Raw genomic sequence first — 15956 nt, 5'->3', positions numbered from 1 at the left:
AAAAAAAAAAAAAAAAAGTCATTTCTTCCTAGATCTGTTTTTTTCTCCTTTTACATCCAGAAGAATGAAATACCAAATAACTTTGAAATTTATACTAGTGAATTTCAAAAGCCAGACTAGACTTTCAAGAGACTTACGGAACAGAACTAATAATTGTACAGTTTTAAATTTCTTTAGCCATTGCTTTGGTTAACCAATGTGATTTCAATTTATTATGCAAACATAACCATTATTCCATTGAAAATATGTTAGAAAGATTGCATACTTTGTTTCCACAGTACAACAAATGGTGCTAAACCTTCCATTTTTGTTATTTGATTTGCTTATTTTGTCTTTAATGACAGTCCATTTAAAGTAAAAGTCTTTAAAGTAGCCGCATAACGTGATAACATGTCTTCACTGGTAATTTAATACTTGGATATAATGAGTTCATCAGAGAGATTTCCTTAAAAACAGCAAGGTCCCTGAATACCAAAGCTGAGATGTTTTAAATTACAGAATTATAGTAGTTATACAAAGCCTGAGATTTTCATCAGACAGAAAAGGCTTCCATGGCTAAACATACACTTTAAACTCAGCACTGATAACCGTGTATTGTGCTAAATTACAGGAGAGAGAAAATCCTCAGGCCAAGGGAAATATTGGAGAGAATGTTATGTGTTGAATTTTAAAGGAAAATTGGGAAATAAACTATTTTGATAGCATAGTGATATATGTAAGAGGCACATCACCAGGGAAATAGGAGAGGAACTCGAGAGTGTGGCCATAGGACATGGCAGGTGACTACTCAGACCATCAGTGAGCCTTACTGTTTACGGTATTTTCAGCATAGGGAGGTTGCCAGAAGGATCATCTCTCCCTACTCCCAGGGGTCCTGAAGTTGCTAATTGACTGGAGTCCTTCCAGTCAGTAAAGGGGACAGCCCACCAGTAAATGAGGTGAGAATCTGGATTTCTAGGTCGGGTGAAGACTGTAAAAAGTAATTTAGGGAATTCCCTGGTGGCCCAGTGGTAAGGACTCTGTGCTGTCACTTCTGAGGCCTGGGTTCAATCCCTGGTCGGGGAACTAAGATCCCACAAGCTGCAAGACACAGCCAAAAAAAAAACCCCAAAACAAACAAAAAACCTTAAAAGAAAGGTAATTTAGTTTTCATGGGGATTTTTTTAATGTTGAATTTTTATAAAATGGCCAGGACACAGTACCCTCAGGGAGGTTGTTTCAGAGAAGTGATATAAAAAGATGCATCTAGGAAAATTTTATTAAAATCTCCCTACAACAAGAAATCTCATTTGATCCATTTATTATTCTTTTTTTTTGGCTCAGATGGACAGGGGAGCTGAGGAAAGGGGTTTAAGGAAGGGAGGGCACTGAGGACGGAGTGCCGGGTGGGGGAGGGAGGGGCTTCCCGGGGGAAGGGGACAGCAGGTGAGAGCCAGGTGGCTCTTCATTTGTTTGGGGGGGCGGTGGCGTTGGATGAAAGGCCCCGTGGTCTGGCTGAGTGTTTCTGATGAGCCGCCAGCACACAGAATTGCTCCCAGAGGTTGAGCAGAGGCATCCTGGGTTTGAGTCCTGACAAAGCAGTGTTTCTGGTCTACTCCTCCCAGCTCCATCCCTTTCTGTGGTAAACTCATCATCCCCTGTCCTGGAAGAACTGTACGGATGCATTCTCAATGTTATCATCTGCACTTAGCATTTGCATATTTGGGCCTCCAGGTGCTTGTTCACTTCCTCATCAGAAAGTATGAGGACCACCCTGAGCCAGCTTGCAGGCCTACCCTGGCTGGGTGCCCTCAGGAGCCCGGGATGCTCACTGTTTGCATCCACCGGTGCTGGGAAGGCCCTGTTCTGCAATTTCGTTGTCATTCAAGTTTTGCTTTTTCCTTTTAACCATGAAAATAATATGTGCCATTGTGGACAATTTACAAGATAGAGAAAATTACAGAGAAGCAGAAAAATCACCATTAATCCTTCCATCCAGAGAGAATTCACATTTTGCCATGTTTTCTTCCAATCTTTGTTCCGCATCCTTTGTTCTTTGTGTACGCTACTTTGCAGATGCATATTTGCATTTTGATTTAGAAACACTGAACAATATTTAATCACCTGTTGTAAGCATTTTCCATAAACTCCATTGAATATTGATTATTGATCGCCATGGTGAACACAAGGGGGTTATTGTCCTGAGTAAGTGTTATTGTCATTGGTCTCCCCAGGTTCCCTCTGGAAGGCTATGATGGGAATGAGCGTGACAACTTGGACGGTTCCCCTGACCCGTTGCCTCTGCCTGGAAGTTCATCCTTTAGAAGTCAGGAACCTGCTGCCCTTGGTGGTGGACTCCCAGGAACAAGACGCAGTGTAGACCGAAATGGATGAGAGGAGCTCGGGGACCCCTGGACGTGTGCTCCCTGTGGTCTAGTCCAGGGACGCCCCTCGCGGGCCGGGTGGTCTGGGATGAACGCTGCGGCTGCTGGAAGCGTGGCTGATCCCTGAGCGAGGATGGTGCGCCGGGGGCTGCTCGCCTGGGTCTCCCGGGTGGTGGTCTTGCTTGTGCTCCTCTGCTGCGTCGTCTCTGTCCTCTACATGCTGGCCTGCACGCCAAGGGGCGATGACGAGCAGCTGGGGCTGCCCCGGGCCAATGGCCCCACGGGGAAGGATGGGTACCAGGCGGCGATGCAGGAGTGGGAAGAACGTCACCGCGACTACATCAGCAGCCTCCAGAGGCAGATCACACAGCTCCAGGAGGAGCTGCGGGAGAGGAGCGAGCAGCTCAGGACTGCACAGCGTCTGGCCGGGGACCCCGCGGGCCCCCCCGGGAGGGCCCAGGCCGACCTGCTGGCCTTCCTGCGTTCCCAGGTAGACAGGGCGGAGGTGCACACCGGCGTCAAGCAGGCCACCGAGTATGCCGCTGTGCCCTTTGACAGCTTCACCCTGCACAAAGTGTACCAGCTGGAGACGGGCCTGACTCGCCACCCCGAGGAGAAGCCTGTGCGCAAGGACAAGCGGGATGAGCTGGTGGAGGTCATCCAGCTGGCCGTGGAGGCCCTGAACAGCCCGGCCGAAAGCAGCCCCGACCAGCGTCCTTACACGGCCTCGGACTTCATCGAAGGTTGGCCCGCTTGCGAAGGGGGTGGAAAGTGGTCGGAGGGGCACCCGGGTCTGGGCCCAGGCAGAGCCCGGCTGCAGAGGCTGGCGGTGGCTTTGGGGATGGCGCGTAGGCAGCTCTGTACGAGCGACTGAAGGCAAGGCTTGGCTTTTTGTATTTTTCAGAAATATCTGCTTGCACTCACTTCCTCATGGAAACCGCAGTCACTGAGTGGACAGGCTCATTGTTTCTTGGCAGAAGAAGGTGGATCTTCTTGCTCTCAATAAAAAAGAAAAAGAAAACAAAATATAAACATGAAACATTGAAACCCAAATAGAATGTGATAGGCAGTTTTCGTTTTATGCCTTCTCCCAGGCACGTCTAGAGACCGGGCCCTGTCATCAGGCCCCGGACAGGACAGTAGTCACAAACATGCACGTGTAACACTTAGGTCCGCTCAGCTCTGTTCTGGGAGCTTTACACTTGCAGTGACCCCTTTTGTGGGGTGAGGGAATGGAGGCTCAGATTAATTAAGTAAATCACCTAAGGGGGCTCTGTTAGCAAGTGACAGAGCTGGGATTTGAACCCAGAAGTCTGATTCCAGCATCCATGTCCTTAACCACTAGGTCATATTGTAGAGGTGGTCAGAGCACCTGGAAACTAGGAGGGTGAATGCCTCACCTTTCTTCATGGGCACAGAACAACCTAGTATTAATTGTGTTTGTGTCAATTTTAGAAGAAAGCAGCCTCATCTTGGAGTTTCTTGGAAGACTCTTCTTACCAGTTTTTCCATTGTTACTGATTCAGAAATCAACTAATAATTTGGAAGAGGAACTGCCTTCGAGGGCATCCAGCTCTTCCTCCTGTTTCCGGAAAGGAGATACTTCCCAGACACATGGCTTGTCCACCTTATCCCGCTCCCTACTTGGGTTCTGTAACGACCGTCTCATCAACCTGTAGGCAAGACAAACCCTCTTTAGTAATACCAGAAACCCTCCCTCTGCTATTTATACCTGTTCTCTCTGGACGCTTTCCTGTCTTATGGTTTTTTTCCCCTTTACATGTGAACTGTAAATTAATGCAATTTTGGTATATTATCATTTTTCATATACCTAGAGCTAGGTAAAGAAATCTTTTGCAAGATCAATCTTTTGGTCTGTCGACTGAAAAAAAAAAAAAAAAGCACAATGTGAGAGTAGTGAGTTAAATTTTATTTGGGGACAAAATGAGGACGAGAGCCCAGGACAGCATCTCAGACAGCTCTGAGGAACTGATCCTAAGAGGTGGGGTGAGGGTCACCATATGTGTGACTTTGGTGAAGGGGGTGCATGCAGTGAAGCACACGTTCTGGCAGAAGGTGGCTGCCAGTCACGAGGAACAGTTGTCACCATTCATGATTTTAGTGCTTTTCTAGATATGAGGAGATGCAAGAAATTGGGCTCATAAAATCTCCTGAAAATCTCTATCTGAAGGCCTGTTCTGCCAGTGTTTCCCAGAGCACAGAGGGCCTCGTTCCTGATCTCCACCCTGAACTCCTTTCAGGGTGAGTTGAAGGTCAGCGGCTGCCTTGGCTATTGACCTCATCCTTGTAGAGGCGGATGGCAAGTGACAGGTTTTCGTTCACCGATGTCAGGATTTTACTCATTTATATGAGGTATTAAAAGTGCCTAATGCACTAGGGAGCTAGCAAGTATAAACACAAGGTAAGCACTCAGTAAGCGTTTAAAGTATCATGAGGGTGTAGCATCCCATTTTATAGTGCTTTAGAGTTTATGAAACATTTCCACAACTATTACTTGCCTAACTGACCCCCAGGGAAAATCATTAAACATCCTTAAAAAGGAAACCCTGGTTGTGGAGTATGCTGCCAGAGCTGCCCTTGCACAAAGCACTTTCAAAAGAACTTGATTACAAATCAGTGATTTGTAATCTGCATTCATGTTTGAAATCCCCGTCTGCTTTTCTGTGTACAGGATCTAAAGTGCAAGGCCTGTGGTTCTCGGTGACTCAGGCCTCTTGTCCCTGAGCTGAGGTGCTCTGTGGTACGTCTGACTTTCTGTCCGAAACCCTCTTGTCATGCTGCCCCGTGGGGCTTAACACAGCCTGTGTGTGAAGGCACATCAGTCCACACACACCTTCCAAGTTTGGGGAAAGTCTTGTCAGCTATTTTCATATGATGTGTAAATAGATGCAAACACTTTAAATGTGTTTCTATATATTTGACTGTCATACACAGTTGATCTCACTTTTTCATTCTTATCACAAAAGATGGTGGAGGGGATCTTTTATATTCCCAGGAATTGGGGCATCACGAAAGACTTCACTAGTCAGGGAGCTGCAGGAAGGCAGAGTTAAATTCAGCAAAAGGAGTAACTGTCAAACAGTGAAGTTTCAGAGCAAAGTGGGATTCCCATCACCGCAAGGATTCTGTCATCAGCCAGATGGCCAGGAGGTGATAATTCATGACTCTAGCATCAGAGACGTGGTTGGACTGAATTACATATGAAGACCTTTGCAGTCCTGGCTCACGATTCTTTGGCCTACACCTAGTTGAGGAGAACGAAGGGAACGGAAAGGGTCTGATTTGAAATCTGTGTTTTATAATGCGTGAGAACAAGCAATGGGACCCTATAAGGATGAAGTGTATCTTTAACATAACGTATTTGGGTTTTTAAACATAACCTTGGAGAGACCATTTTGTGTTTGGGTGTCAGTAGTCTAAACGTTGGGGCAGTTGAGTGGAAGTCCATGGGCAAACCTGGGTTCCACACCCTCAGAGAGCTCTACACAAGGGCCACGGATTCACTGAACCCTGAACTAGTTGTGTTTAAACGAATAATAATAAAACCCTGTGGAATGCTTCTGGATGATAACAGTTGAGTAGACGTAAAGCCAGCTGTTGGGCAGGAGGCGTGATGACACAGCAGAGGCTGTGTGGCTCTGACGCAGACCCCTCACCTCCTGGTGGCTGGGGAGAAGTTGACTTTCATGTCCCCAAAGGCCCACCCGGTCCAGCCTTCTGCAAGATACAAAGCACCGCTTTGGCTTTCTTCTTCTTGGCTTTGCCGAAGAACCGTCCCTGAGGGGTACCCTGCCCCCCCCCCCCGCTGGGTGACAGGATATGCCCCACCCTTGGGATTCTGCTCTGTGGAAGGAGGGATTCAGACAGATGATCTGTAAGGTCTGCCCTGACCATGGGCACTTCCTACAGTTCTGTGAAGCCTGCGGAGGGCGAATGCCTATTGATGACCATCTAATTTATTATTCATGTTGATTGAATTATTATCTATCTCTGAAACATAGGGGGAACAACATCTGCCCCAGTTTCCCTTCACCAGATGTTTCACTGGCACTGATTCTTGCATTGGATTCTCACATAATAACATGAATTTTTTGTACGACCGTCTGGGAAAAGAAGATAAAGTAGAAACGCATGATCAGACCCTGTGCTTTGCCCCTGGGGGGTCCCCCGCCCCCCCCCCCCGCTGGGTGACAGGATATGCCCCACCCTTGGGATTCTGCTCTGTGGAAGGAGGGATTCAGACAGATGATCTGTAAGGTCTGCCCTGACCATGGGCACTTCCTACAGTTCTGTGAAGCCTGCGGAGGGCGAATGCCTATTGATGACCATCTAATTTATTATTCATGTTGATTGAATTATTATCTATCTCTGAAACATAGGGGGAACAACATCTGCCCCAGTTTCCCTTCACCAGATGTTTCACTGGCACTGATTCTTGCATTGGATTCTCACATAATAACATGAATTTTTTGTACGACCGTCTGGGAAAAGAAGATAAAGTAGAAACGCATGATCAGACCCTGTGCTTTTGGAAACCTAACTGTTTATCTCCTCAAGTGAATGGAAAACCTCTCTTTGTGTTTGTGGTTCATGACTCCTATGTGGGATACACAGACTCCTGTTTAAGTCTGAGAGGCACAATTTTTGGCTTTGATGGCATATTTAAATAGAGCTCCGGGGCCTACATTCGACATCATTCCATAAAACAATTTAGCCTCCCGAATTATTCCCCTTTTACAACCCAAACACCCAACACCGTGAGTCCTGTGTGAGGTGCTGTGTCTGCTGTCTCCATGGGGAGGTTCTGTACCAGCCTGGGCACCTCCCCTCCTCCAGCTTTTGCAGGGTTAGTGGTGGCAAGAGTCGCTCAGACACCAAAAGACTTGATTTTACGGTGAGATGGAGTCAAGCTACGAGCCACAAGAAACTGAAGGTTTTGATGGCACCCTGAGACGCGTTTTAAAACAAGGGGATACGGGAATAGCCCTAAAACCTTAATGACCACCGCCTGTCCAGTAAGCTCCCACCTCCTGTGCTCCACAGCCAAGACCGCGTGCTTCCTGGGTGGCTGAGGCACCGAGTGAGGGCCCGGAGATTTTTATGTCCATTGTTGGTGCCTCTGCATAACCTCCAAGGATGCCCTGTGACCATGTTGCTAAGCTTTTCTAGACAAGCTGAGTCTAGTCCCAGGGCCAGGTGCTTGGAGACCAGGGTGCTCGGGACTGTGATGCTTGGCGTGCATTTCAGGGAGATGCTCCTTTGTGACTTGGGGAGGAAAGGTAAGGCAGGCGTTCAGGTAAGGCAGGCGTGCATTGCCGGGCATTTGGGGGCGCCTGGGGATCTTGGTACAGAAATAAGGGAGAGCAAGGATTCCGTGCACTGGACGGGGTGTGGTGGGAAGAGAGCAGGTGGTGCAGGGAGGTTGCTGTGGGCAGGACATAGGGCTTGAGGTCCTGAGTGGGGCCCCAGTTCTCAGCCAGCATCTCCAGGGAGGCGAAGGCCGTAGAACCCAGGACAGCCCTTCCCACCCGCCCTCACGTCACGTGCACGGAAGGACCATGCGTGTTTACTGTCCAGTTCCCACCGGGCCTACGTGGTGTTGGTTTCCTCTGTCACCTCAGCCCGTTCCCTCTGTCTGCTTCCTCCCTGAAGTCTCCTCATGTGTTTGCTGATGCTTTACGTTCCTAAAGAGGGAGAAATGCTTTTTATTCTGAAATCAGAGATAAAAGGCTTAAATGCCAATAAATGTTTTGAGGCTACACTATAGAGGGATTCTTTCTGGGGAGATGGTGAGAAGGAGGGTAGCGGCCTTGCCCTTCTGCGGGGGCGGGACCCTAGCCCCCCTTCTGGGGAGTGGATGAACCTCCTGCCAGGGTAGGTAGTCTGCTGTCTCAGAATATTTTGAAATTCTTAGTAAGTTGTGAACAAGGGGCCCTACCTTTCCATTTTGCTCTGGTCCCTGCAAACTGGGCAGCCAGTCCTACCGCCGAATAGAGAGGCCAGGAGGGAGGGTGAGGCGGGGAGACGGAACTAGGACACTGTGCAGCCCGACACCATCGCTGAGGCCAGCTCTGTGGACCCACGGCGACCGGGACAGGCGCAACCTTAGTTTGACACCCATCCTGTGTGTGTGGAATACTTTCTAGCAAGACTGCAGAAACCGGCAAGTCTTAACTTTGTTTTACGATAACCTTGTTGTTAGTATTTTTATTGGACTCATTTGAGGCACTTTCGTTCCCAGGGGATTTTTCTTAAATTGAGGTGTCACTGTTCTTCCTGCCTCGCGTTTCCTACTAGGGATATGCTGTAAGAGGGAGCTGGGGATGCTGTGGGAATGTCCAGGATGGAGGAACGTGGCTGCGTTAGCGGGAGTGCTGAGCAGAGGTGCGATGGGCGGAGTCCTGGACCCAGGCCTCGGGCTCCGTGGGAGGTGCAGCGGGGAGACGGCAGGCAAGGGGTGCAGCCCAGCGGGCCCAGTCTGTCAGCCACGTTGGGGAGGAGCTGGTGTTTGCGGAAAGGAGCCATAGTTTTTTAGCCAGACCCCGAGTTTGTCCCATGCGGTGTCGTGGATGAGGCCCGGTGCCCAGGCTTAATCGATGTGTGTGGACAGGACATCTGCTCGGTGGGAAGAACGTCCCCAGTGGCCTGAGGGGCAGGGGAAGGAGGATGAAGCCAGGTCTCTGGCCTGAAGGACCCGGTTCCCCACATGGGGAGACAAAGCTCTCAGTGACTGAGGTTCAGTGGCGGGAAGTGGCCGTTGGTCCGAGGGTGTCAGAATCGGTGCCTGAAGGCCCCTGGGGCTTGGGAGAGACCTCAGAGCAGGTGGGACCTGAGCCAGCCTCGAAGGGGAGATGGGGTTACGGGGAGGGGCGAGCGAGAGGGGAACAGATGGCAGCAAAAGGCGGGGGCCGGAAAGCCGACCGGGGAATAGGACCGTGGTGGGGTTAGGGGGAGCTCAGCCCAGCCAGCAGGCAGGACCCGAGAGTCAATGGGAATGTTGGACACGAGGACGCTGAGGCCTGGGCCAAGGGGTTTAGCTCACAGTGTCACCTGGATCTGTAGTCAGACGGTCCCTTGTTTGGGGGAAGGTGGGTAGTGAGCTCAGCTCCTGAGTCCCGCTCAGCCCACCGCTGCCTCCTCCTCACACTTGCTGTGGCTCTCAGGTGCTCAAGCAGCCGTGGCATCTTGGAGGTCCCGTGGTCGGAGATGGGGACCCCGTGGTTTATCATAGCTGGTCTTGTGTCTGCGCACATGTCCTGACATCTCACCAGCACTGATTCATCTCATCCCCTCTTCCACCAGCACCCTGGATTCATTTTATCTCTGTTTTGTCAGTGTGAGTCTGGAACTCGGAGGTTAAGTAACAGCCTCCAGGCCACTCAGCTGGCAAGCGATGGGCCCAGATGCCAGACCTTTAGATCGTAGCTCCTGGCCGTGCCACCTCGGACCTCTGAGAGTCTCTGACCTGTCCACATGCTTCTCTGGTCCCGGGTGGTATGGGGGAAACCTAAAAGCACGTCCAAGGGGTGAAGACGGTTGGGAGAGGCCCTACCCGGGTGAGCTGTGTGAATGTTCTTGGGAAGAAGTGTTTAAAGAAGAGAAGGAAATTCATGAGCTCCTGGGGGAGACAGACAGAGGCACGGGAGGGGCCGCATCATTCAGTTAAGGGGAGGGGTTCATGCGGGGCTGGGCGCCTTCAGCATGAAACGCTTTACTTGAGCTGATCGGGGTGCGTTTCTTCTGAGACTCCTGCAGCAGTGTGGAAGAGGGGTGGGAGCGGACGAGTCAGGAGAGAAGATGGAGTGCAGAAGGGCCAGTCGGGAGCTGTCAGGGAGCCGGGTGGCGGGCGTGTCCCGTGCTTAAGGGAAGAGACGGGGTTTACGGTCCTGTTTTCTTCAACATACGCACTCTATGTGAGTTCTGGATTGGATGAAAGCCCACGGTGCGGGCAGTCCTGGGGGCCCCCGCCCGCCTTCTGATCCCAGCTTGCCTGCCAGCTCTGTTCCCGCTGCTCCTCCCGCCCTCCCCCCCGCCTCGCCCAGTGCCCAGCTCTCCTGCCTGCCCTGACCCTCCCCCTCCCCGTGCGCCATCCTCTGCACCCAAGGCCCTGCCCCCTGTAAGCCTTTCCCCTCTGCAGTCTTCAGGTTCTTCCAGCCAGAAGTTCCCCGTCATCTTCCCGAGGCCGTGCGATGAGCTCGCGGACCCTTTTCCCTCTGTCACTCTTGGTTTATCAGACTCAGCCCGTCTTCCTCACCACATCCAGCAGCGGTGATGGGTGCACAGTGCTTTCCCTGTTCAGTGGCTGCACAGCCCTCACAGTGGTGTTGCCCATTCGGGAGCCTCGCCTGGCCAGAGTCTGACTCCCCTGAGGTCCCCCCCGACCCCGCTGGCCCTTGGGGACTCGGCCTCCCACTCCCCGTGCCAGGTGAGCAGCGTGGGCCTGGGGCACCAGACCCGCGGCCCATTCAGCTCCTGTCTCTGCCCGGTCCGTGTGTATAAGAGAGATGGCTCGAACCTTGTGGAAGAAAGTTTACAGAAAACCCAAGGTACACAGTTCTCACCTTGCTCGTCAATTTCCATTGTAAATTTGCTGTTTGATGGGAGGATATTTTCCATCGAAACAATACCGTACAGAGTACTTGGGTTCCTGGGACCCATCGCAAATCAGATTTAAACTCTAAACTCAAGGACATAAATGCCAGAGGTTGGGGATGAGTGGAGAGGATGTCTTTAGAAAGTCATCTTCATTTTCTGCCCTGGGTGTTACTAGTACATTCTCAACAGAGTACCTAACACCAAAACCACTTTTAAAAAATGCTGCATTTTGCAGTCATTTTGGAATTACAGGAGAGTTGCAGGAACAGCGCGGGGCTCCCGCCTGCCTCTCCCCAGCTTCCCCGCGGTCAGCATTCTGCACGTGTGCAGGCAGCAGCCCTGGGAGGCAGCGCTGGTACGGCACTGTCTCCTCAGTTGTGCCTCAGCTTTGCTTCGTTCTTGTGTTTCTCCTGCCTGGTGTTCTCGGGACTGCTTAGCTCCGTGGTTTGGTGTCTGGCATTCATTTGGGGAGATTCTGAGCCAGTATTTCAGCCAGTCCTTCTTTGCCCCGTGCCTTCTGTCTCGTTCTGGACTCCACCTGTGTGAATGTCTCACAGCTAGTGGATGTTCTGTTTCTTTTTTGTTTTCACGTTTTTTTCTTTGTGTTTGGTAACTTCCATTGACCCACCTCAAGTTAACTGATTCCTCCTCAGCAGAGAGGCTACCCATCAAGGTGTTCTTTACACCTATTACTGTGCTTTTAATTTCTAGCATTTCCATTTATTTCTGATCATTTCCATCTCTCTGCTGAAGTTGCCCATCTGATCGCACGTGTTGTCCACTTTTTCCACCTTTTCCACCTTAATCATAGTTATTTTTAATTCCCTGTCAGATGACTCCAGCATCCGTGTCATCTCTGAGTCCGGTTCTGATGATTGCTTCGTGTCTTGGATTTTTTTCCTGTCTTTTCCAAACCTCATAACTTTTGTTGGCTCTGGTGTAGCTAGTAGAGACTGAGATAAATAGTGTTTATGCCTGGAAATGGCACACTTTTCCCTTTCCTGTGCCGTGTGTGTGCAGGCACGGGAGCAGGAGTGGGTGGGGCTTGAGGTTTGTGGTTGCTATGGTTACCTTCAGTGCATCCCAGGCTCCAAATTCCTCGGTCATACCTTGTGTTAGGGTGGAGGCGGTTCTGCCTGAGGGCTGTCCATCCAGCCCTGTGACCCCTCGGGGAGGGTCTCCTTGTGCTCCTGTCCTGTCCCCTCCCAGCATTTCTGCTGTCACTTGCTATTCAAGCTTGTTAGCTTACTGCAGGGCAGTGGGGAGTGGAGCTGTCTCTGATGTTCTGATTAAATCTCAGTCCTACCAGGTCTTTGGTTCTTGGGGTGTCTCCTGTCCCATCCCAGGAATAAGGCTTTTTATTCCTCCCTCCCCAGCTGCAGGGAGCTTTCACCACTTCCTGAGGGTGAGAATGTTTGTTGCACTTTCCCCAGCAATAGGTTTTGGTTCCAGAGAGGGGGTCGGGAGGAAAGGGCCCCCCGACATGGCTGCTGACCCCCGCCCCCGGGCCTGCACCTCGTGGACGCTTCTAAGGCTCTGATTTTCTGTGAGTACCGGAGGAGGCTTCTGGAGGAAGAGCCGCGGGGGTACAGACCTCTCCATTCTCTGGAGCCCCAGGGAGTCCCTGTGCCGCCAGCCTGTGCTTGGCATTCTTTCTTCCTCCCCGTGTCCTCCGCCCCTCTGGGCCAGCGCTCCCTCCCTCCCCTCCCTGCAGGCTCCTGTCTCTCCTCAGATTTGGGACCAGCCATTTGTTCTGTGGCCTCAGCTCTCCCCGAAGTTCAAAAAAGTCCTGCATTTGAAGGGAGTCTGGCTCTTTTTCATTGTGAGCAATGTGTCTTTTAACTCATCATACCCTGGAGTGGAAGCAGAATTGTGAAACCACTTTTTAAAATAATAATTTAAGATCTATTGATTACTTCATCTACTTCCATTTCTCTATGAATCAGTAATCTCTTCTCACAGTCTGTTGATGGTTTCACCCATCATGCTCAAGCCAACAATTTAAATGCACTGAATTGCATTGATTTCGCTCATGAGTGGGAAGGTTGGGACATCCCACACCTGGGTCCTCTGAGCGGAAACCTTGAATGCCGTGGTCTCTCCTCTGTGGCCATGAATCGGAGAAATGACAGGGTTGCTTAAGCCTATCTGGTACCATATGTCTATTCTTTGAATTTTAATGTTTCGGTGTTGGCCACTTGGATTTCTTCTATCAATGTCACACGATCATAACAAGTAACAGTACTGTGACAATCGATCATCTCCAAGCACACTCCCCAGACTGGCGTGTGGAGCCATCCCTGCCTTCTGCACTGTCAGAACTTGGGGTTACTATTCTCCATCCCTTTCTGCCTTTCACTTTGGTCTGCCTGGGATCCCCGTCACCCTCCTGCTGGTGTTGATGCAGGTCCTGTGTTAGCTGGGTGGGGGGAGTTAAGGGGAAATGGGGGAAAGGTGCTGTCCTGTTCCCACATCAAGCATCCACCTTCTTCCTGTATTCCACCCCCTCCCACACATCCCCGCAGGCCTGGGAACACTTTGGTGGCTGAAGCTGGCACCTGCCGCCCCACCTCTTTGTCACTCTACACAGACTGTTGTTTAGGAAATAAAGCCAAGACTTGGAAGCGCTGGGAGGCTGTGCTCTCCCCTCTGTGTCCTGTCCTGCTGCCTCCTCTGGGGCTCTGTCCTTGGCCGTCACCCAGCTCCTTCCTTCCTTCCCTGCAGCCAGTGCCCCTTGTCCCCGGTCTTGTGGGGGAGGGAGGGATGGTCCCCTGTCCCATCCGATGTCTGTCGTGCTGACTTGTGGAGGCGTAACTGGGACTGGACCTCACGGCCGTGGGCTTGGGCTGGTTCGCAGCACTGGGTGCGTCTCCGCAGGTGTGTGGTGGATCAGGGCCCTGTGGCTGGCCCGAGGACGTCCCCACCACAGAACCTAGCGTTCCTGTGCATTCGGAGCGCTTTACATGTGCACTCTTGAACGCAGCCCACTTGTAGATAGGGGATCCCCCCGCCATTTCCTTTGCATTGTAAATGTTTCTGTCAGCAGCAGCCAGCGCTTCCTGCACTACAAGTCAGACCCCATCTGACTCACCCAGGGAAAGGGAGCATATGGGTGACAGTGATGAGATTATCTTTTATATTTTGCTTAGAGTTGTAAGCGGTCACCAGGGTCTGTGAAATGTCTCTCCTGTCTCTCCATCTGTTTCCACCGAGGCTGCTGATCAGAAGTCGGCATCCGCAGGGAGGCGGGTTGGAAGGGCCGCTGAACCTTTGACCCGATGACTTTATTCTCATTGTAGGACCCATAGGAGCTGAGGTGGGGGAAGAGTAAACACCAAGGGGCGTGGCTCCATCTTGGAAACGCTGGCCTGCATCCTGCCCGGCTCTCCTTCTGCCCTCAGCCCCCTGTCTTTGCTGTGGACGTAGATGAAGGGAAGGAATAGACTTTTCTATCCTTGGAGGTTCCATTGGTTTATCAGTTGGTCTGGAAACCACGATTTTGTGAGGTTTCGTCACGTGCAGGTTCTTGTAGGGAGGATGCTGACGGTAGAGGACAGCCGAGAGGAAATGAAGTTCCAGGAGGAAGTGATTGGGTTAGGCGTGACCTGAAGCGTCATAGCTTCTTAAATGTAGGAATAGATGGGTAATGGGAGAGTTATGCTTTGAGGTTTTGAAAGACTTGGGTGTTCAGTCTGTTCATCCATTGGCCGTGCCCTCTGTGCTGGCATCGTCCGTGCTAGGGGTGGACACAGTCACACGCCTGGTCCCTGCCCCTCATAGGCGGTGACGGCAGAGTCACACCTTAAACAAGTGGTACAGGGGGAAGAGATTGGCCGTAGGTGGCGGGGTCAGAACGGGCATCACGGAGAAGGGTTTTGAAAGACGACTGTCTCAGATCAAGGGCGTGTGCTCTGGGGCGGGGGAGTGACATGGGCAGAACCCGGAGGCGTGTGAAAGCTTGGGGCAGTCACGGACCTGCAGGCAGTCAGAGGATGCTGGAGTATTAAGTAGGAGGATGTTGGTCTGGGTGGGAGGAAGTGTGGCCAGATGACGACCCCGAAGGATTAGGACCAACATCATCAAGGGTTTATATGCATTTTAGAGTTTCTAGTTTATCCTGCAGGCCATAGGCACTGTTGACCATTTTTAATAGTGGTTAGATTGGCTTTCCAGCTGGGTCACTATGATAGCAGGGTAGAGGGGATATTGGAGTGGGCTGGGAGTCAAGGCAGGTTTGGGAAATAATTTGGCAGTTCCTCAACATGGGAAATGTAGAGTTACCGCATGACCCAGCAGTTCTACTCCTAAGTATGAACCCAAGAGAGAGGAGAGCGTCCATTCACACAAAAACGTGTTCAGGATAGCCAGATGGCGGGAACGGCCCAGATGCCCACCTGTGGATGGACGATAAACAAAATGTGACATCCATAGAAAAGTATTTGCCGTAGAAAGAAGTGAAGTACCGATACACACTACAGCACAGATGTCCCTTGAAAACATGATGCTGAGTGAAAGAATCCAAATACAAAAGACCACATGTTGTGTAATTCGCTTACATGAAATATCCAGAACCACCTAATGGGTAGAGACAGGAAGTAGATTTTTGGTGGCCTAGGACTCCAGGTAGGTGGGTGGGTGGGTAGGTGGGGATGAGCAGTGACCACTAATAGGTACGGGTTTCCTTCCAGGGAGATGAAATGCTCTAAAATTAGACTGAGGCAGTGGTCGCACAACTCTGTGACTATAGTAAAAACGGTGACTTGTGTGGTTGAAGTGGTGAATTGTTTGGTATGTGAATTATATCTCAATAAAGCTACTTATAAATAAATAAAAATAAATATAACATACTCTCTGTCCTTAAAAGAAAGTGAAGGCTGCGAGACTAATGACAAGGCATCGTAAACAGTTGAGGTGGTGAAGGCTCCTGCACTGAGGCTGCAGCCGTGGGACAGGAAGGCAGGGCGGGGGGTGCGGGGG

The 15956-nt window shown here is 50.9% G+C and overlaps 1 protein-coding gene across 1 annotated transcript in view; it reads left to right on the top strand.

Annotated features, from left to right (window-relative positions):
• Positions 1–2496: 2496 nt before the first annotated feature.
• CSGALNACT1 (chondroitin sulfate N-acetylgalactosaminyltransferase 1) overlaps positions 2497–15956 on the top strand; it is an 83008-nt gene continuing 69548 nt past the window's right edge. Inside the window, exon 1 of the mRNA XM_007455457.1 lies at positions 2497–3106. Coding sequence (XP_007455519.1) covers positions 2497–3106 — 610 coding nt within the window. The remainder of the gene's footprint in view (positions 3107–15956) is intronic.

This window comes from Lipotes vexillifer, unplaced genomic scaffold (genome assembly GCF_000442215.2).
Source record: "Lipotes vexillifer unplaced genomic scaffold, Lipotes_vexillifer_v1.1 scaffold414, whole genome shotgun sequence".
Classification (NCBI taxonomy): Eukaryota; Metazoa; Chordata; class Mammalia; order Artiodactyla; family Lipotidae; genus Lipotes; species Lipotes vexillifer.
The sequence above is the reverse complement of the archived record's forward strand: the minus strand, read 5'-3'. Positions and strand labels throughout refer to the sequence as shown.